The sequence below is a fragment of the Meleagris gallopavo genome, chromosome 1 (genome assembly GCF_000146605.3).
Source record: "Meleagris gallopavo isolate NT-WF06-2002-E0010 breed Aviagen turkey brand Nicholas breeding stock chromosome 1, Turkey_5.1, whole genome shotgun sequence".
In the NCBI taxonomy this organism is placed as follows: domain Eukaryota; kingdom Metazoa; phylum Chordata; class Aves; order Galliformes; family Phasianidae; genus Meleagris; species Meleagris gallopavo.
In genome coordinates, this window is record NC_015011.2 from 153,243,784 (window position 1) to 153,258,732 (window position 14,949).

The 14,949-nt window shown below is 41.5% G+C and overlaps 1 protein-coding gene across 1 annotated transcript; it reads left to right on the forward strand.

Moving 5' to 3' along the window:
* The first annotated feature begins 756 nt into the window (after positions 1-756).
* DIS3 (DIS3 homolog, exosome endoribonuclease and 3'-5' exoribonuclease) lies at positions 757-11,726 on the forward strand. The gene is made up of 6 exons (XM_010728740.3): positions 757-992; positions 1,852-2,020; positions 2,528-2,686; positions 3,057-3,179; positions 6,482-6,582; positions 11,429-11,726. Exons 1-6 carry the CDS (start codon positions 892-894, stop codon positions 11,436-11,438), a joined length of 663 nt encoding a protein of 220 aa, XP_010727042.2. The 5' UTR covers positions 757-891; the 3' UTR covers positions 11,439-11,726.
* The last annotated feature ends 3,223 nt before the right edge of the window (positions 11,727-14,949 follow it).

Here is a 14,949-nt window from a genome sequence, read left to right on the forward strand (position 1 = left end):
GTCCTTTTTCTTTTTTTTTTTTTTCTCTTTTTAATAAGAAAAAGAAGAAAAACTCTGGAATTATATCAGTGTAATATTAATAGAGGAGTGAAAAAACCCAACGCTTTGTTTTCCTCTGTTGTCAAGTTGGAGTAGTCTTTTCATTCCTATTCTGAAAATAGTTTTCAAAGCAGTGTTTTACTTGGAAGGCTAAGTTCATTTCCATAGGTAGAAATTCTTCTAACTAAGCAGAGTTACTTTAACGACTCAGAACCAGTGAAATTGGGCATTTGCATGCTTATCTTTTTTTGTTGGAATTTTTTTAATAAACATGCAGTCACGTTACTGTGATTTGATCTCTACATCATCCTTTGTTGTTAGTGGTGTACATAGATGGAACGTTCTGCTGATCTTGTGCTTTCTGAGAGTATGTGTTGAGGTCACTCGTACGTGGGGAACAGAACAGTAATAATTGTAAAAATCACTTTCCCAGGTGTAAATATCTAGGTTGCTCCTAAAGTACTGCCTCCTATTTCCTTTGAAATTACAACAAAGAGCACAATCACACTGTTTGATAGAGCAAGTTTTTTGCTGCAGAACACTGTTTTGCAACACAGTCACCACCATAGTTATGCATTTTTGCCAGTGACAAACGAGTTTTGTGTGATACTGTCGTCTTATTGTCTGCATCTCAGAATTTATGAGGTAGGAAATTTGTTACAGTTACTAAAAGCAACATGGGTTCAGTTGTGGTATTTCTGCTTACAATCTGTTCCTTTTGTTTTTTGCTTTCTCCAGAATCTGGAAATAAAGACAGACTCTGCAAAGGCATTAGCAGAATCATTAGACAAAGCTGAATCTCCTGATTTCCCATACCTAAACACACTGTTGCGAATTTTGACCACTCGCTGCATGATGCAAGCTGTGTATTTCTGTTCTGGAATGGATAGTGATTTTCATCACTATGGTTTAGCTTCGCCTATTTATACCCACTTTACCTCACCTATTCGAAGGTACTTTCTTTCATTTTACAGTATTGTCAGAGGACAGAAGAAGCGATTTATTTGTTAAGAGAGTGCATTGGAGGTTGTGTTTCCATTCAGCTTAAAATTTGAATTGGAAAGACAGTGGCTTTACGTTACAGAGGTGTTATACAAACCAACTTTATTTAGCTTTAACTAAGTCCAGCAGAGAGTAAGGCAGTGTTTGGCTACTCATCAGGTGGAAGCTGTGTTGTGAACACTTAGATTATTTCATTTTCTACATATAAAAATATTGTTAATTTCAATTTTCTTAATTAAATTTAGTACAGTGAAATTTAATGTTATGTCTCTCTTGTGTGGATAATTTCTAGAACTTCTTGGAATTCCACTAGTAAATCCTGTTAACAGAGACGTTAAAAAATTTCTGGCTCAAGTTCTCATAAAAGCTGTGTGCCACGAGCATTGTGTGATTATGTTTTGCAGAGTAAGGGCACTGAAATGAAGTTTTCCTAGTTCATGAGAAAGGGAAGAGGAAGGGGGTTAACCTGTTGTGCTGAAACATCATTCTTGAGTTCAAAGTTAAAGCTTTATTTCTTCTTTGTAAGTATTTAGTATTTAAGTATTTAGTAATGCAGGCTGTGTTGGTAGAATGTAGTAAAGAATTCTTTAGATTAAAAAGAAAACAGTGTAGTTTACAGTATTGTGAAGAAACTCTCTGCAGAGTGTATATTTGATCAGCAAAGAGAATGTGATCTTCTAATTAATGTAGGGAGTTATCAGCAGACCATTGCTATTAGAAAGAATTCTTGAGCTGTGAGATCTATAACAAAGCAAAATGTTAGTCAAACCTGATAAAAATGTTTTGACACATCACAGATCTTCTTTGCAGGTACGCTGACATTATAGTTCATCGTCTTTTGGCCGTGGCCATAGGAGCAGACAGTACCTATCCGGAACTTACTGATAAACATAAACTGGCAGATCTGTGTAAAAATCTCAATTACCGGCATAAAATGGCTCAATATGCACAAAGAGCATCTGTTGCTTTCCACACACAGGTAAATACTTCTGAGATGTAAGCATGATCTGTGGAGGATTCATGTTGCCCTTAAAGGAAAGAAGGAAACACTGAGCAATAACAGACAGGTTGTGCTTGGTGAGCAGTAGTAAGTCTGCAGGAATTGTTATGAAAAAGTGCAGTTTCCTTAAGGAAAAGCTTTTTCAGTACTGGGAATGTTATGTGAAGCTTAGAGTTGCATTTCTAGAAAGTGCTTTTCTCTCACTATCCATATGGGTGGTTTTTCATTGGTTTTCTTTTCTTGTGTGTGTGTATATGTATGTATATTTTTAATAAATATTCTGAATGAAATGGTATTATAAATAGCAAGTATAATTATTTGAATGAACTTTTAAAATATGGTGTGTAATAGTAAATGGTTTTATATTTGTAATGTAATGTAAATGGATTTATATTTGCTTGAGTACTTTACTCTTTTCAAGTTGGTATATTTTTAATCCAGACAGGAATGTGCTAACATTTTTTTTTCTTCTACCTTCTGCTACAGCTGTTCTTTAAAACTAAGGGAGTAGTGAATGAAGATGCGTATATATTGTTTGTAAGAAGAAATGCAGTTGTGGTTTTGATTCCCAAGTATGGGTTAGAAGGAACAGTCTTCTTTGAAGAAAAAGATAAGCCAACACCAAAACTTGATTACAACAGTGAGGTACATTTCATAAGGTTTATTCTTTGTTGCTATTGTTTGGGTTTTTTTTATGAGGTATGCAAGCAAAATGACTAAAATCTATGCTAGTAGTGTTAGAAGGCTAATAGAGCCTTTTCTAATTTCAGTAGTATTTTATTACTCTGCAGTAGTAGTATTGTTGTGATCTTCTCTACGTTTAAGCAAAATGGTTTTGACATCAGAATGGGCTTCTATAATAGGCAATATCTAATGATCCAAAAAAAAGCCGCACAGATGTGTACCTGCACTCTAACTCTCTGGACATTAAGAACTACATCTCAAAGTATCTACTTGTATAAAAATGTAAGACAGTATGAACAGTAAGTATTTTATACAAAATTTGAACTTACAGGTACCATCACTTACTGTGGAAGGCACAACACTATGTGTATTTGACAAAGTCAAAGTGAACATTACGTTAGATGCTTCCAACATTCAACATCAGAAAATTCGGATGGAATTGGTAGAACCAAAGGTAAGACATAAGATTTGTGATTTCTAGTAACCTGAAGGTCAAGATACAGCAAAATTGAAATAATACCTATAAGTAAAAAATAAAAATTAAAAAAACCTTTAAAATCAACGAAAAAAATCAATGAGCAAATTATACTTATTTGCTTTGTATCTATTCTCATTAAAACTTAGATCTGCTTTTACTGTGTGTTGAACAGCATGAAGGGTTCTAAGTGAAATTTCCATTCTTGGCCTATTTGGAATATTACCATTCGAAGGATTATGATTTGCTGAAATGGTATATCTTAAGTTGCATGGTTCTGTAATCAGATTGCTCTGAAATTCTGCCTGAACTGAGTAGGATCTTCTTTTAGCTGCAGTAAATTACTGTGCAACTCTGATGGGTTCCTCAGAAGGAAGCTGTAATTGCTGGTTCTTTAATGAACATAGAATACGTAAGTGGCAGTGCTTTCTTAAAACAACTTCCACAATCAAAGAGTCTCTTGTGATAATATTGAAAAAACTGCAATCTCTTAATAAGCCTGTGTCTTGTTTTAAAGACTTTCTCCTTGTAGCTGCTGTTCTCTGCATCTGAGACATGCCTCAAGCCTGCTGAATGTTTTGCATGGCAATACGAGATCGTGTACTTACATTATGTTGCATGTGACTCTTGGTAAACGGTTTGTTGCAGTAATTGAGTATGCAAAAGTAGGGGAAGTGAAAATAAACAAAACATCATTGTTTATGCATATATCTTAGGTTCTTCTGAGAAATCATGTTTCCAAACACATTTTGATCTGTTGTAGTAGTCTGAGCTGAAAGCAACTGTCATGCTTCCAAATAGTGAATAACATCTATAGTAGAGAACAGCTGTGCATCCTGGTACACACTAGTATGTAGGGCTGCCCACATACTAGTATGTACAAACTTGGTTTGGGCTCATCAAGTAGCATTTGTCAGAGCTGCTGTTTTTAGGCTAAGCTCAGAATGCTGCTCTTGCACTTAACTTCACTCTCTGAGCAACATGCTTCATTCTTAGTAAGCTAATGTAAGGAAAGGTTCTTCCACTATAATGAAGTCAATACTGTAATCTTAGTTTATCCCTTGATAGAGGACTGACAACACTAACTAATCCAAAACAACTTGGCTTCATAAACACCTACTGCTTGCAACTTTTACTAGTAAAGAAAGAATTTAGAAATAAGACACACATACATTGATCATCCCCTTTGTGTGCATTCAAAGCTTCCAGCATTCTGCAGTTCACATGCTGTCTCGCCCATCTTTTTCTTCCAGAAGTAATGATGGAATCTGTTCTGTGTATTTCTTTAATGACTTTGCTTTTCCCCATCTTATGTTTCTGTCTCTCACATGGTCTTGTGACAATAAGCTCCACAACTCACCCTATACGATAAAGCCCTTATTTTCTTTCAAGTCTGATGCCTGATACTGTTATTTGATATCATACTTCTTCATAATGTAGGAAATAAACTGTTTATTTATTCATTCCATTTACCATTCCCTTGCCACTCATTTCTGTGTACTTTTTGTCTGGAACCTGTTTTGTATCTCTGATCTTCCTTGTCACCTTTTTGTTCTTCTATTTATATGAGTTTTGAGCTAGGAAGAACAGAATCATGTGCATGATTCAAAATGTTAGTTGAGGCAGATACAGACAGCATCGCATTGTCTGCTTTGTATGATGTTACATGACAACACTTTTCATCGTCATTCATTTCTTCTAATAGCAAACCCAGTTTTAAATAATTTTAAGGACACTTTTATACTTGCTTGTAGAGTGGAGGGATATTGTTGAGTCCTGGCACTTCCTGTTACCCTTCTGCTTGTTTTTGATTTTTGGGACTTTGTTAACATCAAGCTGCATCCTGATGGAGTAGCGAGGAAGAATTTTCTGCCTCTCACTTACCTGGAGATACTTGCCGAAGTGCTGTTAATGTTCCCCGATTGTTTGGACTTGATTTAACATTTAACCAGTTGTTCTTCATATGGATGGGGTTTTCATTTAAATGATTGTTTTTTGGTATGCAATACCAATCACTACTGACTTTCTTTCAGCTGTGCTCTTAATTCCACTGATAAATGGCATATTCTTTCTTCATGACGGTATTAATTAGTTTTAAAATTCCCTTTCTTGAAAACATCTTACTTCTTTGTGACACCTTGTAGTGAAGATTTTACTAATTTCTTGTTTGTATTGTGATGGTGTATTCCAGCAAGTGCACTGAGATGAAATCACAGGCGTTGCTCTGTGGGTAGACTCTTAATCAGGTTCTCAGGCAAGGGCCGCTTTTCCTTTCTGTGGGATCTCTAACTAGTTACTCCAGGAAATATACCGTTACACAGCCTAGAAAGCTAGAGTGCTTTATGCTTTCTTGTGACGTTTAGTCATTGAGAACAATTAAATTTTTGCTTTCATGTTCTCTCTTCTCACAGTCTGATTTCCCTAGGTAGTAATCATTATGACATTCATCCTAGGTGGCTGAACAAATTCACAGCCTTAAGCTTATGGTGGTGGGTTTTTAATTCCAATATAGATGCCTGTGTTACTCTGATGCAATGAATTGTAACCTATTAGAATATAATTTGAATGAGCAAGTAGCATGACTCTTCTCCTGGTATATGCTCTTGCAATTTTCACATCATTTCTATCTTGGCATTGAAATCATAGTAATTACTTCTGTGCATCAAGTTTCTGAAGTACCTGTTACCTCTTTACTGGTCAGGCATTGCAGTTTGCCCATAGACTCACTTGCAGAGAAACGTACATGTGTCTAACCCTGGTTCAGTTACTTAAATCAGTAGTATTTCACTCTAGAACCTGCTTCACCTGCTTGAATGCTCCTCTTTTCCATATTCTCAAGGAAAGCATAGCATGCTTTTTAATGACCTCTTTCCTAGAGTGCAGTTCACCATGTCTCTGTGAAGACACAGGCTTTTCTTTATTCTAATTCCTCTTTGTGCTCTATGGTCTGCTTTCCATTTTTCCAATTTCTGCCAAGGCACAATGTAATGTCTATGTGCTGGGCTATGATCAGAGCAGCACACTGAGCCTGACAAGGACTCGGTTTGATAGGCATAGTAAACACCAGAAAATGTGATGCCAAATAACTCCTGGTGCTTCATTTGGGAGGGATGCTGTTGCTTGCTTAGTGTTTGAGCTGTGATAGCTACGCGATGGTAAACACTTTGTTAGGTGATGAATACAGTATTTTCTCATGAGGATAGTGTAGTTGTAGAAGGTAAACGTACTACCAGAATAGTAGAAGCTAAAATGCAGTTTTCTGATTTGTTTGTTTACTGTAGATACTTGCAAGTGGTGTTCCTGCACATTTATCTACGGAGACAAACCACAGCAATGAACCAGAAAAAAAGAAGAAGAAGCTAGAAGCTGCACCAGTAGCAAGGTAGAATTGTTAATAAAGGTAGATGTGAGTTACTTGTATTTACTTATTTTTCCCTGTGGGCAAAATAATAGAAACATACTGTTTACTTTTACATCCATTTTTTACTAATTTGTAAAACTCATCTTTACTTTTTTACAGTTTGTATGTGTGCAAGAAGATAAGTTTTAAAACCAATTATGTCTGTTGTTTTATTGTATGGATGAAAATAAATACTTCTCCAAAGTAACAATGCTCATGTGTTAGCAGTTTATGGGCTGGATCAGCCCAGTTCTGTGACTAGCGTGGCAGAGGGATTCATGAATCCATTCCTCCAGAAAGGGGAAAACAGGGGACCCAGAATAATTAAAAACAGCAGCAATGATCTGAGGAGAAACAAACTAACTAAGTATGGTATCATAATGCAAGATAGTGCACTATAATACAACATAATTAGAACTGAAGCTAATCAATCAAATATATAAGAGTGTCTGAAAAAGCTGAAAGCCTTACACTAACAGCGTGCAGTCAGGATGAGCAGCAGCAAGAAAGGCTGATGATGGAAAAAAAAAAAAAGGGACGTCAGGTGACCTATCGAAGCCTTATATGTGTTCCATGTTCCACCTGAGCAGGAATGATAACAGTCTTCTGGGGTATGTAGTTTTTGTTGTTTTTTTTTTTTCTGGGACAAGTACCCGGAACTGGAGCATTAACTTTTAAAATCTCAGTGCAATACATGATATTATGATATGGAATACAGATAACTAAAAATCATAAAACCACGTTCTGCTCAGGACCCCATGCAGTATTATGCTTCTTCCGCATCACCTGATAAAGGGCGCTTACAATGAGGCTGCAGTTTGGAACATGCATTTTCCAAAAACCCACTACACCCAGAAAAGATTGTGTCCCTTTCTTATTAGTGAGCGGGGACATGGCAGTGATTTTGTTTATCACATCCATTGGGATGCGACGATGTCCATCTTGCCACTTTATCACTAGGAACTGAATTTCCTGGACATGTCCTTTCACTTTGCTTCGCTCAATAGCGAAACCAGCACGCAGAAGGATCTGGAATACTTGCTCTCCTTTTTTAAAAATTTCCCTTTCTGTGTTGCCCCCCACAATAATGTCATCAATGTGCTGTAAGTGCTCAGGAGCACTGCCCTGTTCCAGAGCAGCTTGGATCAACCCATGGCAAATGGTTGGGCTGTTTCCACCCCTGGGGCATACAACTCTGGGTATACTGAACGCCTCTCCAGGTAACAGCAAACTGTGGCCTGCATTCTGTAGCCAAAGGAATGGAAAAGAAGGCATTAGCAGTGTCAGGGTGGCATACCACTTGGCTGCTTTTGAATCCAGTTCATATTGGAGTTCTAACATGTCCAGTACTGCAGCACTACAGTACTGTGTACTACAGTATGTGGTACTACTGCTGGGCACCGGACATGTACTGCACTGGGTACTACAGAACTACCGCCATATGGGGCTATTAAAAGGCGAGTGAGTTTCACTGATCACTCCCTGACTCTCTAGTTGACTAATCAATTTATGAATGGGGAGCAAGGAATCCCTTGCTGTATGGTGCTGTATTGCTGTCTGTGCACCATTTTTGTAGCAATCGGTACATGTTGCTTTTTCACTCGTAGCAACCTCACAACAGATGGATCTTCTGACAGGCCAGGCAAAACAGACAGCTGCTTAATACCTTCTGTGTCTACAGCAGCTATTCCAAAGGCCCATTGATACTCTTTGGGATCCCCTTCTGAGGTAATTGATACCAAGTATATAGGGAGGCCCTGGGCCAGTCACAACAGGGTGCTTTTACCAGTGTTAACCAGCGTGGCTTATTTTGTCCTTCAACGTAGCAAATTCACAGGAACTTCTAGTTACTCCATGAATATAAATTGATTCTGTCCCTTGGTGACTCCAGGACATTAGAGAGCACTGTACACCAGTGCCCACCAGGGCCTTATATTTCTGTGGTCCTGATGTGCCAGGCTATCTAATCCACACAGTCCAATACACTGTATCCTTTTTCCTCCTTTGGCTGGAAGCAGCGCCCCTCTATTTATTACCTCTGATGTTCCTACGGCTATGGCCTAATCCCGCAGCAACTGGAGCAATCAACTTTTTGGAGAAGTTCACCTTGGTGGTCGATCTGTCTTGTAATTCTTCCTGCTTTGAAGTGCAGGAGTGGGTTTTTTATGCTTCTTCATATCTTCTCCATGGTCATGTAGGTAACACCGCAGGGCAATACAGGATGTAGTTTTACTGTTGTCACTTGCTAGAGCAGGAGGATGTCGTCTTCTGATAGCTGAGATGCTGGATGATGCAGACTGGGAGGAAGACAATTTTGTCAGCCCTTCCAGTAGGCTGTTTTGGGAATCCTGGTGCCCACTGGATGAATCTTTTACCACCATAGATCCTTCAGCATTAAGCACGGTAGACAGTTCGTCTATTACATCATCTTGATTGCTCGGCATTCTGTCCAGTTTTTCAGCTATTTTTGCAGTGGCTGAAACACAAGCTTGTACAGGGTTTAAATGTAACTCAAAGTCTTGAAGTGTATGAATCAGTTCATTTATAAGGGGTTGTCTTTCTCCTCTGCTATACATTGCTGCAGATTTACTAGCATACCTTTCTGGTGCAGTCTTTGTGAACATAGGCCACATGTTTGGTGTACACCTGACACTCTTGGGATCATGCTCTCGGTCTGCATCATCAAGAAAGAAGGTGGGGTTATGTAGCATTTCCACTATGGCATATTCTCTCAAATAACAGATGCCTTTTTCTGTATCAGTCCATTTCTTTTTCTCAGGCATCAGATCGTCTTTGAAGGGGTATATTTCTTTTACGGCTAACAACATCCGCTTCCAGAGGGTGAAGGACCCATTCTGGCTCCAATTTATAGGAGGGAGATGAGGTTCTTTTAATATCTGTATACCCAGCATGAGATTAAGAAACAACGGTTCAAATGTTAGTTCAACCAGTTTATTATAAATCCTAATCAGGGAGCCGGGGAAGGGAAGGAGGGCGATAGAAAAGACAGGGAAGAAGCAAGAATTGCGCAAAGCTGGGATAGTCACCACCAGGATCCAGCAGCGGTCCCGTTGCACGACATTTCAAAGGTCCGAGGCAAAAGCAGCAATGGGGAGAGAGCAGCAGTGTGGCCGACCTTGGGCAGCAAGCAGGTGGCAGGAGGAAGTCGCGGAGCCAATCCAGGAAGAAGCAGCAGGACTCAGGTGGCAGGCCCAGGAGAGTCTGTCAGCACGCAGGAATTCTGTAGTGAGGAATCTGATGGCAGACGCCTCTGTTCTTCTTCAGCATCGTGGTAGAGCGTAGAGCAAGTCCATGAGAGTGAGAGGCAGGTCGTGAGGCTTCTTATGGCAGAAACCTCTTTTATCCTACGTGACATCCCTGGGCGCTTGAGCAAGAGTCATGTGAGTACCCCGAGATGGCGATCATGCTGAGATAAGTCTACACAAAGACCTCTTCACAGCTATTTAGCTGCAGCTTATCTCTCTCGTTGCCCCTGGCCTCGTCCATCTGTGTCCCTCAGACAAAGGATTTCACAACCCTTGCCCAGGACTTGTCCATCAAAGTTCTCCAGAGAAAGGATTTCACAACCTTTGCCCAGGACTTGCCCGGACTTCAACAAGTCCATCTGTGCCCCTAGCAACCTTTGAGACAATGAAAATTAAATAATCTCTTACAGGCGTGTACTAGTAGCTCTGTCAATGGAAGAGTCTCTAACAGTGCTGCCCAGCTGGTGAGCTTCTCTACTGTCTAGCCACACACTGTTGGCCCCATTGTCCCAACTTCCGAGTATCTAGGTAACAATAGGCTCTCTCAGATGGCGTGAAAAGTCTTTTCTCAGACTTCAAACTTCATTCATTTTCAGAGATCGATCTGTAATGGTGTGGGAATCAAATGTTGTTTCTGCATTAGAATTGGATAATATATATTTTTTTTATTTCATGATCTCCGCTGTCATAGTTCTTTTTGGGAGTCTTTCTGCTTAACTTGGGGAAGATCTCTGATAGTTTACATCACTTATCCTCTAGATGACTCTTCCCAGGAACGCACGCTCTGTATATAGGTGTATATAGGTATATATATGTATATTTTGTCATACACACTGCAAGAATATCCTGCACGAGATCAAACCGGAGAACAAGTCGCGGCATGCCCGAGGAAGTGCCTGAAGCATAGGAAGGCCTGGCATCATTCTCCTCCCCGCCCCCTCCCCCCCCCCCGCCCCCACTCCATCCTCCTTGTTTAACGAAGACTTGGAAGCAAATTACCATATCAATACAAGAAGAGCGCTGAGACATCTTGGAAACAACAGGATGGCGACTGACTGACATCAGATAACAAACAAATTAACAAGTAAATAACAAATGTAAATCCGCTGATAAGATTGTGAACCTGGAGTACCCAGCCAGTGGGGAGACAGGGGAGAGGGGGGAGGCAAGGGGAGAAAACAGGCTATGAAGACTGTCATATTGTATCCATAGGCGCGCTCCTGCTTGCGGGACGCCCGCCACTGCAATCACGAATAAAATCTGCTTTTATCAGAGATACCGTCCTGACAAAATTATTTGGATATTTCCAACAATGGTGATGATGTCTTGCTCACCTCATACTCTTTCAGGACTTCTTGTTGCCCTCCTGGGCATTGGTGAGAACGACCTTCTTGAGGACCCCTCCCCTGGACTCAGGGATGCTTCTCCTGGATCTCGGAGCCGCTCCTCTGGACCTCTTTCCTCCTCATCTCTTGCAGTGTCTGCTTCCTCTACTTTCTCCTCCTCCTCTTTCTTCTGTTCTAAGTGAGTCAAGATTCGTTTCATTTTCCATCCTCTTACAGGAGCAACTGACATCGATTCTGGTGCCTCCTGTGGTTGATCAGGTTGGTCAGTTCGGATGCCTTACTCCAGCTCGGCTTGGAGTGTGGGAATACAAGAAAAACTGTTCAGAGCAGCAGCTGTGGAGCGAGATAAACAGAATGAGAACCAAGGACGCCTCTAGAAGAAGAAGGAACATCTCACGGCTCTGATTGGATAACCGCCTGTGTGAATGGTTGAAGAATGTTTTGTAGAATGCTCTGTTAACATGTATAAATAGAATAGTGCTTAACAATAAAGCAGACTAACAGCTTTTAACCACATCGGTGTGCTGTTGTGTCTCCAGCGTGTCCTGAGAGTACCGAGACTTCCCCACATCGGAGTCTGCTTTGTTAGATTATGAGGGTATTTAGTTCAGATTCAAGCATGACTTGATGAGCTTGAATGTTGCTTAGTTCAATTTGGAGGCTGAATATTGTGAATTGCTGGCCGTCTCACTCAAGTTGAAATGTGTCCCGTTCGGACTTGAATATGTCCCTCTCGGACTGCAGGCCTCTCATTCGGACAGGAGGGTGTCTTTGCTTGGATTGGCAGGCATCTTGCTTGGATCAAAGGGTATCTTGTTGAGATGAGAGATGGTTGAGTTTGAATTGCAGGGAGTCTCTCTCGATTTGGAGGGCCTCTCTTTCAAGTTGGGGGGAGTCCCGCTCGGATTGGTGGTCTTTTTTTCTCAACTAGGAGGCTCTCTTGCTCAGCCTGGAGATTCTCCCTCTGGGCTCGGAGTCTCTCCTGGTAACTATGCTTTTCGGCTTGGAGACTCTCTCGCTCATTTTGTACTGTCTCCCTGAGACTCTCCCTTTCAGCTCTGAGACACTCTCTTTCAGCATGGAGATTCTCAATTTAAGAAACCCATTACCTCTCTGGGATAGTATTGAATGAGGCCTGATAAGCATTACAGAATCACAGAATGGTCAGGGTAGGGAGGGACCTCAAGGATCATGAATCACCAACCCCCCTGCCACATACAGGGTCACCAACCTCTGCTTTTCATCTGTCAAGACCCCCAGGTCCTTCTCCACAGGGCTGCTCTCAAGGACCGCTCCTTCCAGTCTGTATGGATGCTTGGGATTCTTCCGGCCCAAATGCAAAACCTTGCACTTTACTGTGTTGAATCTCATTACATTCATCCGGGCCCACCTTTCAAGCCTGTGGAGGTCCCTCTGAATGGCATCCCTTCCTTCCACCATGTCAACCGCACCACTCAGCTTGGTGTTGTCAGCAAACTTGCTGAGGGTGCACTCAACTCCATCATCGATGTCATTGATAAAGATGTTAAAGAGTACCGGTCCCAGGACAGACCCCTGGGGGTCGTAGCTTGTTACTAGCCTCCACCTGGACATAGAACTATTGATGACCACTCTCTGTCTGTGGCCTTTCAACCAATTTCTTATCCATCAAGTGGTCCACCCATCAAATCCACATCCCTCCAATTTGCAGATAAGGATGTGGTGGGGGACCATGTCAAAGGCCTTGCTCAAGTCCAGGTAAATGACATCAGTCAACTTTCCCCTGTCCACCTGTGAGAATCAAATGTTGTTTCTGCATTAGAATTGGATAATATATATTTTTATTTCATGATCTCCACTGTCATAGTTCTTTCTGGGAGTCTTTCTGCTTAACTTGGGGAAGATCCCTCATAGTTTACATCACTTATCGTCTAGATAACCCTTCCCAGGGACGCACGCTCTGTATATAGGTGTATATAGGTGTATATATGTATATTTTGTCATACACACTGCAAGAATATCCTGCACCAGATCAAACCATAGAACAAGTCATGGCATGCCCGAGGAAGCACCTGAAGAGACATGGGAAGGCCTGACATCATCCCCCACTACGGTGATCCTTGTTTAACGAAGACTTGCAAGCAAATCACCATATCAATACGACAAGAAGAGCACTGAGACATCTTGGAAACGACAGGATGGCGACTGACTGACACCAGATAACAAAACAAATTAACAAGTACATAACAAATGTAAATCCGCTGATAAGATTGTGAACCTGGAGTACCCAGCCAGTGGGGAAACAGGGTAGAAGGGGGGAGGCAAGTGGGAGAAAACAGGGTATAAAGGCTGTCATGTTGTGTCCATAGGTGCGCTCCTGCTTGCGGGACGCCCGCCATTGCAATCGCGAATAAAATCTGCTTTTATCAGAGATACCGTCCTGACAAAATTATTTGGATATTTCCAACACACCAATGCCGTCATTCCATCATAGAAGACCACCAGATTGGTTAAGCATGATCTTCCCCGGTGAAGCCGTGCTGGCTATCTTGGATCACACGCTCATTCCTCATATGATCAAGCATGCCATCCAGGAGGATCTGTTCTATGATCTTCCCAGCTCAGAGATGAGACTCATGGGCCTGTAGTTCCCCAGGTCCTCCTTGCTCCCCTTCTTGTAAATGGGAGTGACATGACCCTTCCTCCAGTCATCCGAGACCTCACCTGCCAGCCATAACTTTTCAAATATGATGGGAGCAGCTTGGCAACCATCTCAGCCAGCTCTGTCATAACCCTGGGATGCACACCCTCCAGCCCCATAGACTTGTACACATTCAGTCTAATGAGTTGGTCTCAGACTTGCTCTGCCCTCACAGTGGGGGGGGAGGGGGGATTTACCGCCCCAGTCTCCACCTAGAGGTTTAGGGATGCAGGCTCAGGGACGTGAGAAGTACTGGAATCCTGGCCGCCAGTGGCAAGGTAAAGGCAAACTCATTCAGTACCTCAGCCTTCTCTTCGTCCGTTGAAGCCAGTTCTCCTTTTACATTTACCAAAGGAGGTGCATTCGCTTTAGCCTGTCTCTCCTGGCCAATGTACCTGTAGACTGTCTTCCTATTGTTTTTCATGTCCCTCGCCAAGTTCAGTTCCACCTGCACCTTGGCTTTCCTGATCCCACGTTTGCAAGTCCGGACAGCATCCCTGTATTCTTCCCAAGTGACACACCCTAGTTTCCAGAGCTTGTACGCACCTTTCTTCCCCCTTAGTGTGCCCAGCAGGTCCTTGTCAAGCTATGTCGGTTTCCTACCTTCTCTGCTCACTTTCTTATTCAGAGGGACAACGAGCTCTTGTGCTTTCAGGAAGGCATCCTTGAAGAATAGCAAGCTCTCCTCAACATCTTTGTTTTTAAAGACAGCATCCTAGGGGATCTTGGCCAACAGTCCATTGAACAGCTTAATTAGCTTGGCCACAAATCATTTGTGCCTCCTCAGATCTGTCTGAGCTGCAACATTCCTGTCTCAAATATCTGTTTAAGCTCTCAGGGTCTTTCAAATGTTCCTGAGTGAAGTTCCATGACACCGAAGATGTCCATCTCTCTAAAATCTCTCCCAAGCCTCTCCATACTCCATACTCCCTGCCACTCAGTATTGTCAGGTTTTGGGGAAGGCTTCTTCAAAATATGATAAATACAAATACTGAGTGAAATGATAAGTCGTTCATTCAGCAAGATTAACAACATGATCAGATGAACATTCAAGAAA